Source organism: Sturnira hondurensis, unplaced genomic scaffold (assembly GCF_014824575.4).
Source record: "Sturnira hondurensis isolate 20B ecotype Veracruz unplaced genomic scaffold, ASM1482457v3 Scaffold0010428, whole genome shotgun sequence".
In the NCBI taxonomy this organism is placed as follows: domain Eukaryota; kingdom Metazoa; phylum Chordata; class Mammalia; order Chiroptera; family Phyllostomidae; genus Sturnira; species Sturnira hondurensis.
In genome coordinates, this window is record NW_028083059.1 from 5,316,243 (window position 1) to 5,334,177 (window position 17,935).

Consider the following 17,935-nt stretch of genomic DNA (forward strand, 5'->3'; position numbering starts at 1 on the left):
ACTGAATTTACCCGTGCTATGAAATTGAAAAATCACAAAGATGCATCTAAAGGTGTATTAAAGTTGAGAATGTAGGAAATATTTTTAATGGCTTTTTTTCTCAGTTTTTTATGAAATTAGAAAAGGACTTGTAAAAATTGTAGTGTGCAACAGTGAACAGTCATTTCAAGCACAGAAGTGACTGTTTACAAGCAGATGCCTGAGGGTATATATTCGCTTCCTACTGAGAGAAAGCAGATACTCTTTAATGTTTCTGGAAGAAGGTTTTCCGTATAGAGTAGATGTTTAAAATTTTGTTCTGAGTGGTTTCTTTCTCACTTAACATGAGACAGTAACTTGAAACAATGGGACTATTGAATGGCCTACACATGTGATATGTTGTGCGGATGAAAGATAAGAGGATGAGAAATAGAAAAAATACTCTTTTCCTGCATATTTAGTGGGTATCTTGAAAATAGTAGGCCTGTATCATTCTCTTGTGCTTTCCCTTTCCACATGTTTATTCGCCGTACTGATGTTGGGGCCGGTGGGTAAAGCCGTCTGTATGACAGCCTTGCCTTCGGACTCTGCTCCCTGTGTTGCAGGTGGGCCAGCCATGCGAGGGTACCTCGTGGCCATGTTCCTGAGTGCTGTCTGCCTCTACTATGTGCTGTACTGTATTTTATGGAGAACAGATGTCTATGGGTGAGTTTCATTTTTGCTATTTGAAAATAACGTCCAAACTAGCCTTTCACACAGACACACAAATAATAGGAGAGGGACCCATCAAAGAGCCCTGTAACATTTTGAAACTTTTCTGGCTTTCCATCATAAATGGAGGTTTTACCATTCCATTGCACTGTACGTTTTATCTCTAACAGTTTAACTGATAAGCGACACCTTTTTATTGACTTTCCAGTGAAGCAGTGGTATTGACCATCTTTGGAATATAACATTCTTTATATATTATTTTATGTCCTTGAATTGATGGAGTGGTTCTTGGACCTAAATGGTACTTGACTTTAAGAGCCTAAAATGCTTGGATAAGAAATTGTTTGATAAAATGTAGATATTACATATAGTTTTCTTTGTTTAAAAATATTTGCTAGATGATGATATATGTATATTTTGGAACAACTTCGACTTGAAATGTCATATATAAAACTTTGAGGAGGTAAAGGTAGTTTTATTGCAGAGAAAAGTTTTATTGCAGAGAAAAGTTCGCTAATAAAATTTTTACCCCTTTCCCCATTGTCAGTCCTTAGTCTAGGAATAAAGTTTTGATGACCTTTAAACCTGAATGAGTGGTAGTATATGACTATATCAAAATAAATCACAGGACAACTTCTTGTTCTAGATGAAGTTTAGCTCTTTTGCCTGTGTTTCAGTAGTAGATCCCAGATCATGTGTCTAGCTTGTGCTTCCAAGATAAAAATATAAATGAATACTTCTGCATGTAATATCATCACTGGTTGATTGAAAATAATTGAAATACTCTTTATGGAAGGAAGTTAGCAAAAGGTCACTGGAAAACACCCAATGCCAGGTGGGTGGGTTTTGCCATAACATTTAGGTGTTGGACTTAAATATTGAGCTAGAGAACTCAGTCTGACTATACAGTACATAAAAAAAATCTACCACAGGAACCTCCCACACTTAGTAATAGAAGACAAGAACAAAAGAAAAAGAAGCTACTTCCCTATTAATGCCGTTCTCGATCATAGGAGAGATGATAAAGACAATGGAAAGGTCTTAGTTCAGCAATCTTTTTTTCAGAAAAATTGATTGATTTTGAGAGGGAAGGAGGGAGGGAGGGAGGGGGAGAGAGAGAGACATAGATTTGTTGCTCCACTTATTTATGCACTCATTGGTTGCTTCTTGTATGTGCCCTGACCAGAGATTAAAACTGCAACCTTGGCATACCAGGACGGTGCTCAAACCAGCTGAGCTACCTGGCCAAGGCCGCCACAGTCTTTGTGGTCAGGATTTGAGGAATGTTCATGTTATTCCTAAACTAATACATCTCTCCAGTCACAGAAATTAACCTCAAATGCATGTTGCTGTGAATTTGCTTCCTTGACAGCTATTAAGACAGTGGCAGGGGGCAGGGCAGGGGCCAGTGTGGCCTCTTGGCCTCTTTGCGTGGATGGTCACCGTGCAGGTTGCCAGCATCATGAACGTCTTAACTTTGGAGCATGTCTTTGATCACGCATGGGAAACTGTTGGTGCAGAGCCCAGACATGGTTGGAGTCGAGGTATTGGACAGACAAAGATTCTTCTGGAAAGTTGCACGGACACAGCCTTCTCAGCACAGAGTGGGGACTGCCTTCTACTGTGCAGTCTCTTACGGGTGCAGCAAGAACCAAAACAAATGTGCAAGAACATTCTGCGGCTGATCCTGTAGAGAAAACATTGCCACTTAAACCCACTAAATTTTATTTACGAAAAGGGTTTCAGTAGATGAGAGACTTGTATACAAAATCACATATCACATCTCAGGAACCAGAAAAAAATTGTTTTGACTCCAGAGGCCAGGATCACTGTGAAAGGAGTCGGTAGTGCTCTGGAAGACATGATGGCAAGTCCAATATCTCCCGATGCGTGTAGAGGCGGAGAAGCCATGGAATGGGCGACGCGCACATGAGTTGCACACCGAGACTGCGGATTGACAGCGTCACTGAGAGGGAGCACAAGGACATTGACGGCAGCAGCCGCCTTTGCAGAGAAGTGATGAAAGTTGCCATAGGACACCCAGTGCCCAGGATCTCTCCTGGCTGGCATGATACTTATTTGTTATTTAAAGAAACAAGTCTATTTTATGTACGGTTAAAAAAAGAGGCTGAAGAAAGGCTATGCGACTTAACAAAGGGGTACAGGGTTTCTGATAACACTTTTGGGAAAGTGCTTGGCAGTTGCATATTCAGTCTCCCAAAAGTAGAACTTTAAGGCTTTCCTTGTACTGCAGCTGTGACTGGCTTTGGACCAACCGCAGAACAAAGCGGAGCCACCTCTAAATCCCCATGGTCGCCCTGCGGCAGTGAACTGCAAGAGGGAGCTCACTTTCGAAAGAGAAATTATCTAGTTTTAAAAGATATATTAATTTGTATAAAGTAACTTTCTATAAACTACCGTTAACAAAAAAGACAGTGTCTTATAGTTAGCAGGCTGGCACTCAGTTTACTGAGCCATACCAGCCAGGGCCAAGAAGACAGTGTTTTACTCTGGTAGTTGAGTGACATTTTTGGAGTGAAAATCATCACTCAAGTGGCTCAAAAATATGATTTTATGACATTTAAAGAGTACTGTGTTATTTGCCCAAGTTTTGTAACTTAGTGACAGTATTATCTTCCTTGGATTTGTACTTTATGACTTAGGCTCCTGTATCGTGGGCTGGTTGTGTTAACTGAAAAAATAAGTCATTACTGTAATTGGGCAGCTCTCTGAACTTAAAGGGAAGGGCAGCTGTTCACATCTTTTAGCATTTAGGTAATTTACATTTGCCTAACCTGTAAATTACCATGTGTAAAATTATGGTTCCGTAATTGCTAAAGCATGAGATGTTAGGTTATTTGAATATAATGGCTTTTTGAAGTAATTGTGACCACAAAACATCTTTCTTACATGAGGAGGAGCTGTAGGTCATTTGAAATTACTCAAGTGATGTCTTTATCTGAGGCGTGAATCCCAGGTACTTAATGTTTTGAATGTGGGGCCACTGCGGAGGTGAGGACGGTGGGAGAGAAGAAACGTAGGAAAGAAAGCACAGACCCGAAGGAGCTGCTGCCTAATGAATTGCTTTGCAGCTTTTGTTTATGGGAAATCCTCACTTTGGGCGTCAAAGGCAGCTGCACTCTGAGAAACAATCCAGGAAATGTATTCTGTTTCATATTTTGTAGCGGTTAATTATCAACCAGTAAAGAAATATCTTTGATACTTGCAATTTTTGCTTATAGAGTATTGTTAAATGGTGATTAGCTCTTCCCTTTATTTTACAATGCTTAATGTGATAAGTTCAAGTCAGGTTTTCTATAAAAGAAACCAGCTAATATAAACCACAGAAGTAGTATACTGAACTATTTAAAAATTAGCATTTTTCTACTTGAAATATTATATTGTTTAGCTTAAGACTTCTTAGGGCATTTGTAGAAGCAAATGAACTTCAGTAAGAGTTTTGATTATTTTTTGTAACCAGAGATGGTTTTATAATTGTCTCAGCTAAACAAAACAATGCTAAATACTTATATTTAATAAAAGCTGCCATGTATAATTTCTGTAAATTATACTTGTTCTGCAAAAAGGTATAATGAATGCACTGGTGATAAAAAGATCTCTTCACTTATACAACTGTTAAGACAGATCATTGTCTTTTGTTAAATCCACCTAGAGTTTGTCTTCACAGTCTAAAATAGTTTGCTTTATATTTCTTAACAACATTAGAAATAACCTTTATTTTGCCCTCTGAATATAATTTTTTTAGAGATTTATTTATTTATTTATTTTTAGACAGGAGAAAGAGAGAGAGAGAGAGAGAGAAACATCAATGTGTGGTTGCCTCCTGAGTGCCCCCACTGGGGACCTGGCCCACAACCCAGGCATGTGCCCTGACTGGGAATTGAACTGGCAACCCTTTGGTTCACAGGCTGGTGCTCAATCCACTGAGCCACACCAGTCAGGGCTGAATATGGTTTTTATGACCTGATGTGTTGGTCCACCATATTTGAGTATCTTCCTTATGTATAAATCAAGGAATTCTTGCCATTTATGGTATTCACAAAAAATGTTTATTTGCACGAGGGTGTTACTAGCTGCATATGAGGGGGGACCCAAAAAGCCATGGAATTTATTTATTAAGAAATTGTGTATTAAAATTTAGCATGTTTAAACTTAAGTCACTTTCAAAGTATTGGGTTGGCCAAAAAGTTTGTTCAGTTTCCCTGTAAGATAGCACTTAGTTGTCTTTAACTTCATTCAAAACAATTTCGTTAGATTGTGTTGTGACAGCTGTCATGTCAGTGTGTGTTTAAAACAACTGATCAAGAGAACACCAGCCAACTGCTTAGATTTCTCTAAAGTCAGAATGGGACTTGACTCTCTCCCCGCCTCCAAAAAAAAAAATTAGTGAATTTTTGGTGCAGCCATTTTAATATTGAAGGTGGAAGAAAATATGCAACATTTTCAGCATATTATACTTTATTATTTCAAGAAAGGTAAAAACACAGCTGAAGTGCAAAAAGAGATTTGTGCAGTGTATGGAGAAGGTGCTGTGACTAATTGAATGTGTCAAAAGTGGTTTGAGAAGTTTCATGCTGGAGATTTCTCTCTGGACACTGCTCGTGGTTGGGTAGACCAGCTGAAGTCGATAGCGATCAAACTGAGACATTAATTGAGAACAATGTTATGCCACACAGGAGATAGTGGACATACTCAAAATATCCAAATCGATAAAATTATTTATGTAAATGAAAAATGTCTTTTATTTCACAGAAAAAAAAACCTAAATGGATTTTTGGGCCAATTCAATACTCTCCTTTTCATGCAATACACCTATTGAGATGTTTTTTTCCACTGCTCAAAACAGCTTTTGGACTCTTTGACTTCGATCAAGCTTTTAGAAGCCTTTTAGTGCTTCTGCTGTTTTTGTTTCACTTCTTGCACATTGGCAAAAAGTTTCCTTTGAAAACTGTTTTCATCCAGGGAAACATAAAAAAGTTGCTGGGGTGAGATCCAGTTAGCAGGGAGGATGGGGCCTGGGGGTCAGGCCATTTCATTTTTGGTAAAAAACTGCTGAAAACTCAGCGTGGTTTGGGCAGGTGTGCTCGTAAATTACCCATCATGAAATGGTCAAACGTGTTGAAAGAATCTTAAAAAAAAAATTCACTGAAGCCAGACACAGCCTCTCACAACAACACCAGCTGGTGCACTGATACAGATGGGCTCCCAGAACACTTACCTAGTGGGGAATCCTGGACTAGAAGGAGCCCATCCTCCAGAAGATAATTCTGGGTTTTTTTTAGGATCCCCCCTCAAAGTTCGGGAACTTAGCACTTCTAACCATAAGGATTTTGTATTGCCTCAAAATTGAATATTGAGTCTATCCATGGGGAGTTTAGACTATTTCAGTTTGAATCCTGTGAGCTATAGAAGAAAATCGATTCGTTTTTTTTTTTTTAGATTGATTTTTTCACATAATTGATTGCCATTAATATGCTGTTACACTAAGCTGTTTTCCTCTTTCCTGGCTAAGTCTGCATCCTGCTACCCTATCCCCTTCATTTGTTTTTGTTTTCTCTGTCTTTCACAATACCCTTTTAAATTGTGGAGACAAGTGCTCCATTCAGGAGACACACAGGCCCAACCTGTGCCAAGAACTGAGGAGAGTTAGATATGACTCTCAGTAGTGTGATCTGTGGAGTCACCAGATCACAAGGCCGGGTGTGTGCAACCCGCTCAGGCTGGGGCGTCTGTGGTCTACAGCTGGTAGGTGACCCAGATGGGGCGTGGAGGACCTCTGGCCATGTGCATGTGGGTGAACCAGGTTTCTCAGGCCTTTGGGGATTTCTGAAAAGCAAGCCAGCTTGTGGCTTCCACAGGGCGGCACCCAAGGCCCTTCTGGGAGGGTCCTATGATTCACCTCATCATCTCAGCCTTTTCTCTTTCTGTTGCTTGCCTCCATGAACCCTCAGATGTGTGCACGACTTGGAGAAGCTACTGTCCTATGTCAGGGGTGGTTGTGAGGGCTTTCGTTCCCTGCCTGAGAAGCCTCTTGTGGTGGCGCGCCAAGTGGGTTCCCAGGGCATTTGCTTCCCTTTGGGCTGGGCTGCCTGGTTCTGCTTTCTGATGGTGTTCCTGTTTCTGTCTTGTAGGGTGCCACCTGTGGAAATGAGACGGAGAAATAAGATCCAGCCTTGCCCCTCAAAGCCAGCTTTTGCCTCTCTCCTGAGGTAAACATAGAATAGAAACCGTGGCATGCAAAAGGCTCAGAATGCGCGTGCAGTCATTTTCCACGTGCGCTTACTTTTTTCATACAACTTGTAGCAGTAGAAAGAAAGTGGACACCCTGCATTTAAGGAACAGTTTGACTATCCTGTCTTTTTGTGCTTTTAGTCAGAGCCCTGCGCCTATTTTAAGAAAAGGCATTGAAGAGCTCCCTCAGACTAGTGTTCTGTTCACACAGGTGAGATTAGAGAGTCTGTTTGTGTTCGATCACAAAAAAGTGAACTGGTGCTTAGGGTTGGATTCCAGCCCCTTGTTTTCCCACGTTATTTTTATCTGTATTTTGTGCCTTCTTCTCCCTGGCCTCTAGCTGAAACTTGACACTGAGAAATTTTTCCTGACTTCCGCTGACTTTTAACGGCCTACATATTCATCTATATGGAATGTAAATAATGATTGTTCATTATGATTATCAGGACTTGCAGGGAGTTTGTTCTTCCATTCAAAAGTATTTTTCCCCGTCACCTCGATTTTAACAGGCAAAATAATTCTAGAGAAAAAGGAATAAATGACGGTTTAGTTGGGGCATGCTTAATTGTGTAAAATGGGTATAAATTTTTTTTTTACCATTTTGTCTATTAAGGATCAAAAATAAAATTTTCAGTTTTTATTTTGTTTTATTACATTATTGCACCTTTACATTACCAGTTCTTTACATTTTGGGGGCTTCAGGTCCCCTGAAAATGTCAACCAACTTTCTGGAAATCCGCAGGCCTATGAACTATTTTTGCACATGGTTATGGGTGAGCCACAGCTGCTCATAGTCTGTCCAAGGGGTTGTGTCCAGTCAGGGCCACTGGGAGATTGAAGAGTGGCCACCTTATGCTTTTTCAACCATGCCCTGTACTAAGAAATACACTTTACTTTGTAACTTAGTCTACATGCATATTTATAATAAGAAAGAATTTTTACCCTTTTTATTCCATATGCCCTGTATTCTGTTCTATTTACTTAAAAATGTGTTACTTTTGACTCACAAAATTGATTTCATGAACCACCTATGGATTGCAGACTGCATGTTTAAAAGGCTATTCTAGAACCAAGGTATTCTTGGCCTTTAGTGAAAAAGGGTCTTTCCTTTCTGAGAAAACCCTAAGGGCTTAGAGTATTTACGTAGTCTTGCTCGGCGGGAGCAGACGTCTACAGTTTACTTGAAGAGCAGATCATGTGAATTGTGAAGGAGGGACGGTAGCACTCAGGAGAAGCTCCGCTGGGAAGCCTGCAGGGTTGCCTGCAGGACTGTGAAGAGGACGCCTTTCCTCAGAGTTGAGCCTGGGTATGGATTTCAGCTTCGTCAGATATGGGTCAGTGACCCCAGATAACACTGTGTAGTTCCTTCACTTCTCATAGCTTCAGTTGCTTTGTCTAAATTGGTTGATAGACTTTACCTACCACCCCAGGCTTTTGTAGGTGTTACAGTAGCAGAAATGTAATGTGATATGATACATTACAATACAATGTCATATACAGTGTAAGGTATCAGACAAGGCTGATACTTATTGAGCCCCTACCTTGTGTGAGACATGGTACTAAACTACTATTTCATTCAGAAAATGAAGTCATTTAGCACAAGGCTTGGCCGGCAAGAGGCCTTAATCATTGGTCATCATCCTCATCGCCCCCTTCACCTCCAAAGAACAGAGTCCTTTACTGTGTTGCTCTGAGCGGGGGCAAAGTCATCCATGGTTCACTTTCCCAAGCTGTGAAGATCTTGAGTCTCCTCTCGATCCCATGTCAGGGGACCTGACACTTTATCTTCTCAGAGCAGATCCCAAACTTGAGCATCGATCCTGGTATACGTGTGAAGAACCGAATCTGGGAAACACATCATGTCTGAAGCAGGAAGGGCTGGTCTCTCACCTGTTTCCTTAGTCTGAATGCTTGTGAGTTTTTAGCTCAGCTCTGGAGATCTGAAACTCTGGGACTTGCCCTAGGCCAGTGGCACGTGAGTGGCAAAGCCCCCCTTAAAACTGCAGCTAGGTCACCCCTAGTCTACTGCTGTTGATTTAGCATGTAGTAGCCTCTGAACCTCAGGGGCACCCTCATCTCCACCTGCTGTTTTCAGACTAAGAAAATGCAAAAGTGACAAGTCTGGAAAGACGGAGCCCTGTGTGGGGTTTGGGCTAAGGATTAGCTTGATTTGTTCTGTGGCGTGCCATCCTTCAGGCAGGTAACAGTAGCATTTTAATATGAGTGTTACCTGCTTCTCTTTAATTAAAACAATATTTTCTATTAGATCATGGTTGCATCAAGAATTAATTTGGACTTCGAATTCGTTCAGTCATTTATTAACTGTATGTTGCCTGCCTCCTCTGCTCGGCACTAAAAGTGAGAAAAACCGGAGGCGCCCCTGTCTTCATCAAACTTTCTTGCCTGAGAGAGGCCCCAAGCAGGGGTTACCTTCAGGCTAGAGCAGGCAAAAAGAAGACGAATGCCCCTGGTTCTTATTCTTGAGTAGATCTTCATATCATGACATCAGGAGTGTAGTTCTAGCTACATCTCGTTTTAATGTATTTTTTTATTTTCACAGCGGACACTTTCATACATATGACGCCTTTACATTGGGAAGTGGCTCAGCATCAATATTTTTATTTTCCTGTATTAGTTCCTTTCTTTCTTCCTGTATGTGGCTAACATTTTACCACTTGGTGTCAGTTTGTTTTACAATTTTGTTTCCCCAAACCCCACCCCCTTAGCTGTGGTCTAACTTGGGTTCCACTCCCTGGAACACGTTTCTATGCTGGTTTGTATTTTCATGCTGTGTCCCATTCTAGGTAATATTTAAATGCTGATTAAGTGATTTTAAAGAACTTTAAAACAAATCATTATACATTCCGGTAGTCAATATAACAGTATGGGTGATATGCTACAGTTATGTTCAGTTGTGACTTTAAAATGCCTAGAGGTGTTGGAGGCATTTGGGAAAAGTCATTCTTCATCCTTATCTTCCAGGTTTCATCAGTTTCATCCTTTCCTTTGTGCTGCCGACTTTAAAAAGCTTGCTTCCTTGTACGGCAGTGATAAGTTTGATTTGCCCTATGGGATAAGAACATCAGGTCAGTAGCGTTATCCTTGCCTGCCCTATGAAGTATGCGTGGGGTTTGATGGGGACCACATGTTTGTATAATTTTAAGGCCGTGTAATCTTTCTGCTTCATAATGATTCCTAAAGGATTTGATTTGGGAATGGGAAGAAGGGAATTGATTTTAACATATAAATCCCTTTGAGGCACGTAGAATAAAAGAATTAAAAAGGTAGGTGGTGTTGTTGTGTGGCTAAGACACTGCTTTTCACTTTTCTTCAGTCACCGTGTTGTCGCTGAGTTCTGATGCCTTACCTTAGTCCAGTTTAGAATTAGTAGGATAAGTCTGTGTGTTAAGTTCCTTCCCATCTCCCATTTCACCTTTTTACTTGCGAGTTTTATTTATTTCGTCAGCAAGTTTTAGCTCCTTGACCAATTAAAAAATTAATTGATGGATAATTTATATTTGCTAACTTTAGAGAGAAATATTCCATCTACTAATGAAACACTTTCCCCCTGCTTGCCTGTGATGGGCCTTACACCTCTTTACCGTCTCAACTTCTGAGAGACTCTAAAAGCCCAGAAGGTGAGAAGCCTACAGTTTTCTGAGTTAGATTTTTCTTATGTAACTAACCCTGTGTGTATGTGTGTGTGACTGTTTTAAATATATATTGCAGAGTTTGATAATTCAATAAGGTTTAAACTTTCTGCATATTGATTTCTATACTGAGGTCAGTTTCAGAATCATTTGATACTTCTAATTTGGGGGTTACATTACTTTTTTATGATTGCTTTCCCATTAAGCTTCTTATTTCTCTGGGTTTTTCTGGCACATGTCCTTGGAGTGTTTCCCATTTGAGTATGCCTATTAAGTAGTCCTGGCTAAACACAATTGTGTCATGAATCCTCATCACAGAAGAAATGAAATGTAGGTGTACCAGCTGAAAGGGGCCTTGGAGGAAGCGAGGGGGTGAGGTAGCGTACTGTGTACCTAAGAAGACACAGTTTCTTTCATTCACAGTACTCCTCTGTTTTCTAGCGGGACATTTTCAACTTGCTCTTTCAAAACTGCAGAGCTGCGACCTCTTCGATGCGTCTGACAGGTGAGTTCATTTCCTTGCTTCTGTTTGACTTTTAGTTTCCTCTGAAGTGATTCAAAGCAAGCCCCCGCTGTAAAATGCAGTCACTCAGGAAAATTCCATAGCATTTGTGCATAACTAACACATCTAGTAGTTATTTCTAGGACACTTGAAATAAACTACAAAGTTAATTTAGAAGCTGTATGATTGGTTGGCCTAAAAGATTGCAGAAGGGCTTGTGATGTGTGATGCTGGTGCAAACTGAGGTCATTTTTAACCCATGTTCATCTTTTCTAAGCTGTTGTTACTAAAGAGTCAGTTCACACCCCCTGGTAATCAGCTCTCAGCCTCCCTCTGTGGGCTGTCACCCATACCTTCCCATATATCTTTTAAACTGCTCATAAGGATTCTTTCTGTTTTATTTGAATATTGGATTTCAGAAGCAGCTCCCTTCCTTTTATTCAGAATTATATTTGAGGGGAGCAAACAGCTTGCTTAGATACACGTTTTCTGACCACAGATAGTAATTTAGCTTTTAGAAAACTTTTATGTCGAGTTAACTCTGTCAGAGTTGAATTGCCAGTTGAATTAGCAGATGGACTTACTTTACAGAGGCAAACTTATTTGCAAAGTTTTAGCCACCATTCAGAATTTGGCCAGTGGTCTAGGGGATGATATGGGTAGTCTGTAGATGTCAGACTTCCATTAACAAGTAAAATACAGAATATCGCTTCTCGCTCAAGGGGACAGAGGTACTGTTTGGCAGGGAGGGTGGTGCAGAAATGGACTGGTGACAGAGGCGTGACACTGAAGATAGAGTTTACCCAACGGTGGCAGGAACAATGCTAGATTTTGTTGGAGTTTATCTCCGTTTTCTCTTTTGGGGGCCCAGATTATTGACATGTAGATTATGTTGTATATGTTGGCTCATTTCAGTTTGTACTTGTTACAATCTATTTTATTTTGTTGTGTTTTTTTTTGCTTTCTGATTTCTTCTTTTTATTTTTATGGAATATATTGGGGTGACATTGGTTAATAAAATTATGTAGGTTTCAGGTGCATAATTCTGTAATGTATCATCTGATATATTGTCCTGTGTGTTTACCACCGAAAGTCAAGTCTCCTTCCATCACTGTTTATTGGCTCTTTACCTCTTACTTTCCCCACCCTCTTTCCCTCTGGTTACCACCATACTGTTGTCTTTGTCTGAAGTTTTTCTCTTTTTTCTTTGCTTAATCCCTTCAGTTTTTTCACTCAGGCCCCCAAACCCTGTACTTGTTATCATTTAAAACAACGCCATTGACCTATCTCAATATCAATTTTTGATTGCATATCAACATCACATATTCTTTTCTAACCTGAAGTTTGTATAGCTCTCATTAGGAGAATATTGTTGGCACAGACCGTTGGCATCTGTGCTTTATGTCAGTTCTCTCTAATTTTTACAACCACCCTGCAAAGTGTGCTTGGTCATCTTCACTCTTTGGCTGGGGAAACTGAGGCCAGGGACACATACATAGTTTGTCGTAGCTGGTAAATGCCAGAGCCAGGATGTGACCTAGAGAGATTAATCCAGTGCCTGGGTTTCTGACTTAAACATGATAAGCTTTTTATACCTTAAATATCTGCAAATATTTGAAAAGATTCTTGGCCCTGTAAATGTGAGCCAGTGTCAGGATACTTGGGGCTATGGGAGTGAAATTTTTCTTGCCCTGTTTTTATCTCAGAACCAGACTGTGTTTTATTTAGTTGCTGTCAGAACCACTTCTGGCACAGGTGCTCATCATCTGTGTGCCTGGGCCAGGCCGTTTCCTCTCGTGGCTGACTTGGCCCTTCCTCTCCCCACCCTTCCGTCCTTTGTCACTGAAGAAGTGCCCCGTCCTTGCACCATCAACCCATGTCGGCTTCTTAGCATCTCCTGCTTTGGGAGGGAGGTGAGTGTGGGTGGTAAAGAGAGGTCAGTACTCACGCTGACTGCAGAGTCCTTCAGCCTGAAGTTGTTAAGACACAGAGGTTGGGTAAACGCAGTCAGAGACCCTTCAAATGGAGAGTGAGCGGAAACACCCTGTGGGGCCCCGGAGTGAGCCTAGGAGACACTCGGACACTCAGCACTGCTGAGCTCCTCAGGGACTTCGGAAAGTGTAGTTTGAAATTCCATAATGTTGACTGAGTTCAGAAACATCCAACCTGTAGAGAATTTTTATGAGTTTGTTTGAGCCCAAATGACAACAAATGCTTGGGAGCAAGACCTCAAATGGCCTGGAGAACGGCACTTTCGTAGCTTATTTTATATGTTAGAATAAAAGGAGGTCTCAGGAAGGTGCATGAAGCCCACTGGCGGTAGATTAAGGAGGTGGGAGAAAGCAAAGCCGGGAAGTCTCTAGGACTGCATGAAAGACAACACGGAGAAACACCTACTTTTATGTGGGTGGGTATAGGGCCGTTGACTGTGACATTTATGGCGCAGAGAGAGAGAGTGCAAGGGGCTGGGCAACAACAGGGCTCTGTGGCCTGCGCTCTGGTGCCAGCGGTTGCGCCTTCAGGAGCCAGAAAAGAAAATTACTCTGGCATTTCAAAGGTCTGTTATCCTACACGCCTAAGAGTGATAGACAGAGCTCACTTGAGGTAAGGACTGACCTTTGCTAAGAACGCTATCAGCCTGGGACATGACTACCTGCTATGACCTGCCCAGTTAGGAATCCGTGATCAGACCATGCCAGGTAGTAACTTTTGGTCACTGACCTCGTTAGGTCAGCCATGTGCCCCACTGAGCTTGGCAGGTTTATTGCATGGCTCATTCTTCGGCCACAGTAAGAAGATACCTGTGATGCTATTACCTTCTCTTTGCATGTCAACTTTTGCCAGCGCTTCACATGTGATAAAGTCCATCTATATTTTAAGTAAGTCATTCTGTGTTTGTCTGGCACCCACTGTACAACACAGAGACCAGCCTATGCCTGACCAATCCATTGTACATACATTCCACACGGGCAGGTACACCAACCTGCCTTAGTGCTGCCCAAGTCAACTCAGACTGTCCCCCAAGTGACCTCCATCTACCATTTCTCCTCTAGACCTGAGGAAAATGCTCTAGGAGACAGAGGTCTGAGAACAGTCTTCCTTTCTCAGGCAGGGGATTTGGACCGCCCCCAGTGGGGGAGTCCTTCCTGAGCCCCCAGCCGTGCACTGGGAAGCTGGCCCCACATGTGTGAACAAGCCAACGTGTTCACTCTTTGTGGTGGGTGTGTAGGTTGGAGAGGAGGGGCTGAGGTGGGGAGAGCTGAGACCCATCTTCTCACATCGATTTCTTCTTCGGCTTCTTCCCTCACCAGCATGTGATTCTTCCTCTGCCCTCTTTGTCCAGAAAGGTTCAAACAGGTTTTTTTTTGTGGTTGTTTCAAATCTGAACCCTTTATGATCCTACCAGATATAATCCTAGCTTTGGTTAGTTAACTAATCAGGGTGCATGACACCCTCATTTATGAGAGACTCCACTGTGAATTGGAACACTCCGAATATTGTACCAGTTGCATTGGTAAGATAGAAGTTTTCTACTTTTTCACAGCTGTTACGTAAATGAAGTTGGCCGGTGAGCATTCCAGGGCCAGCCCAGCAGCTGGGAGCACTGGGGCCAAGGCTTCTCCATTGTGGCTCAGCCACTTCTATAGACACAGCTTCCTTCTTTTGGTCCACTCTGAGGACTGTACTTTCAGCCATCACATCTACATTCTGGCCACCAAGGAGGAGGAAGCAGGAAGGCCATGCTCCCAACCAGTAAGACTTGCTTCCTCCTTTCAGGACGTTTCTCAGAAGTCACATATAGCAAGGACTTCATTACATTCTGTGATGTGCTGGAGCCCGTTGGTACCAAGTGATGGGGGCTGTGGCTCTTCCCAACTCTGTGTTCAGTGCCATGATGGTGGAAGCTTGAAATCACCCGTGGCGGGATAACTGATACCATGGAAATTGGCAAGCATAACATATTCTCCCACCTCCCAAAGACAAGTGGTTGTTAAACATTTGCTAGCAAATACAGATTATATCCAGTTGACTAGGAATATAATCACAAGGCCACACCTAACTAAATTGGAGATTGTAGCCCTTATTCTATATGGCTGTATGCCCACCTTTTTTTTTTGAGTTCTATTTTAACGAACAAAGGAAACATGATTATTGAGGGGAAACTAGTGGTCTTCATCAGCATTCCCCACTGTTTTCCTAGTCCCCACCTGTTTGTGCCTGGGACGGCCAGGATTCTGAGCTCAGTTGCTGTGTATGTAACTCTGGAGCGACCGAGCTCGGGGCTCCACGCAGCCCTGGTTTCTGTCTTGGAGCCCTGATACGTTGTGCTGGCTGTGGAAACACACTGGTGGTGTCAGTCATTTTGAGGTGGCATCTCTTACGGAGGTCTAATTTATGCCCCAGGTGCAGGGTAATTTTAGTAAGTAGCTCTGAGGCAGGGAGGGCCTTTTTCTAAGGTTAATACCATGAAAAACTTGGGCTGGAAGTAAAGAGGGAAGGGAACAGGAGTGTGTGTGTTTGGCCATAAAACCGTGTGAGAGAGCCTTGGAGATTTAACAATTCCATGCTTGTTCTCTGCCTCCTCCCTTCCTTAATCATTCCACGCTCCCCCCAAAACAACAACAACAACAACAAAACCCTGCATGTTTTTTCCTCAGTTTTCACAGTTTTTGTCATAGTAATAATTATAATAATTATCTCCCTTCCTATAATCATGTCTGTTAGAAAAACATTCACATTATAGAAAATTGCCTTTCCCCCTAATTTTGTGACAGTTTTGTGTTCTCTGTGAAAAGATACCATGCAATAGGGCATGTGCACTGCCCATTTTATTTTTTTTTATCTTTTTGGTATGTGTTCTTAACAGAAGGTGCAGTCTTGGGCTTTTTCCTTTATAGCCTTTCACCATTTCTCTCTAGAGCAGTGGCCAGGCAGGCTGGGGCAGGGTAAATGTTGAGGCTGCTGGCTTGTTTTCTAAAGAATCCTAACTACCTAAGCTAGCCTGTCTTTGATGTGTTGTGTGGACCGAGCCAAATTCAAACCCTGAAGTAGTGAGGCCATCGAGATGGTCAGAGGCAGGAAGGATGGAGATCATGGAGTCCAACCCCCTCATTGTAAAGACGAGAAAACCCAGGTCAGGAAGGTTGCAGGACGGGAGAGTTAAGAGGCTTCCAGACACCTCCCATTCTCCAGTCCCCTCCTTCACATTTCAAAAAGCACGGAAAGGCCAGGAACAACGCCACAGGTGACTGTCTTAAACCGAGCACCATCTGAAGAGGCAAGGGGAGGAGAATTGTGAATTCTTTTGGTTATACTCTAGGGTTTCCAGGGCTAAAAATTGCCCCCATTATTTAATACAGCTTAGGTTTTCATCCTTAACCGCAAGCCACTTTTAACCAGATGATTGTTAGTACTTTTATAGGGTTCAACTAAAACATCTCCAGGGCATGCGTGTAAGTTCATTGAAAACACATATATTAAATAGGCTCTCTTTTTTCCTCTTAAAGATATCTGTTCTTGATAGAATGTTCTCTGAACAGGTACTACAGAAGAATGTGTTCTTTCCTCATCCTACATAGTGAATGTGCCGAGTGGCCTTCTCTCTGAACCCGCCTCTGAGCCAGATGACCCTACTAGGTATGGGAAAGGAAAAAGGTCTCACAGAAATGTTGACAGATGTGTTCTTTAATGGAGGTCAAGTTTGCATACCATGAAATGAACTCTTCAAACTGAGCAAGTGGGTGGCATTTAGCGAGTTCACAAACTTGTGCCGCCACCACCTTGAGCTAGTTCCAAAAAATAAACCATGTGAAAAGGATTATTAGAGCAGTCTTTTTCATTTTTTTCTTTTTGTGTTCTTCCTTTTATGGAGACACTCGGAGTAGTTCTCAGACCAGGACTTTGGCAGCCGAGGACTGATGACGAACCTGCTAGGAAGGGGCAGCTTGAAAACGGCTGGTTTTGTTTCTGGAGAAGGGGCGAAGGGGGGAGGGGGTGGGTGTTCGTGGGCCACCTAGACGGAGGGGTCAGCACCTGGGTAAAAAAGCACTGAACTGCTCTGTGACCTCGGGCGGGTTTTTGAGTTTGTGAGCCTTGGTTCCATGTAAAGGGGGGGGGGGTGGCGTGGAACTGTGTGTGCACGTACACCAACACCAGTTTTAACTGGGAAGAGTGACGTTGGTGGAGCCACTGTGTGCGAGAGTCGTGTCAGCACAACCAGGGACACTGGGGGAAGGGTGTGCGCCGTTTCTCGGGACTGTTTTGCGAGTCTAGGGTTCTTTCAAAATAGAAAGCTCAAGTTGAAGACGAATGACAACACAAAACTTACACATTGATGTTCATAGCTGCATTATTCAAAATAGCCCCAAAGTCTAGCAACTGCTAAATGTGTGGCCATGTAAAGGTGACTGTTCATGGACAAAAAGGAATAGCATGCTGATTCCTGCTGTAGCCCGGGTAAACCCTGAAAGCATTATGCTCAGGGGAAGAAGCCAATCACAGAAGAGCATGTATATGATTCCACTTACGAACAGTCGCCAGAATAGACGGATCTGTAGGGACAGACAGGAGACTAGGGGCTTCCAGGACTGGAGCAAGGGGAGCATGGGAAGCGCCTGCTGTGGGTAGTGGGTTTCTTTGCGGGGTGATGAAATGCTCTGAATTTACCAGTAATAGTGGTGATTGTTGCACAACTTTGTGAATATGCTAAAAGCCACTGATTTTATTACGTATAATGGTGAATTTTATGCATGTGAATTATATTTCAGTGAAAAAAATTGATTAAAAGGGGAGGTGGTTGAGGTGACCCCTAGCTTCCTTTCTAGGGAAGTAGCTCTACAGT

At 42.3% G+C, this 17,935-nt stretch overlaps 1 protein-coding gene and 1 pseudogene across 3 annotated transcripts in view; both read left to right on the plus strand.

The window, feature by feature from the left end:
* The window catches only part of ST3GAL6 (ST3 beta-galactoside alpha-2,3-sialyltransferase 6), a 75,690-nt gene that overhangs the window by 41,038 nt on the left and 16,717 nt on the right, over positions 1-17,935 (plus strand). The window contains exons 4-7 of one of the 3 annotated variants that reach the window (XM_037058918.1): positions 585-684; positions 6,843-6,920; positions 9,925-10,028; positions 11,034-11,097. In XM_037058918.1, the coding sequence (XP_036914813.1) occupies positions 585-684; positions 6,843-6,920; positions 9,925-10,028; positions 11,034-11,097 (346 nt within the window). Of the gene's footprint in view, positions 1-584; positions 685-6,842; positions 6,921-9,924; positions 10,029-11,015; positions 11,107-17,935 lie in introns of those variants that run through there. The other 2 variants (XM_037058920.1, XM_037058921.1) reach the window with 2 other exon arrangements.
* LOC118995826 (PRELI domain containing protein 3B-like) lies at positions 1,938-4,199 on the plus strand (annotated as a pseudogene).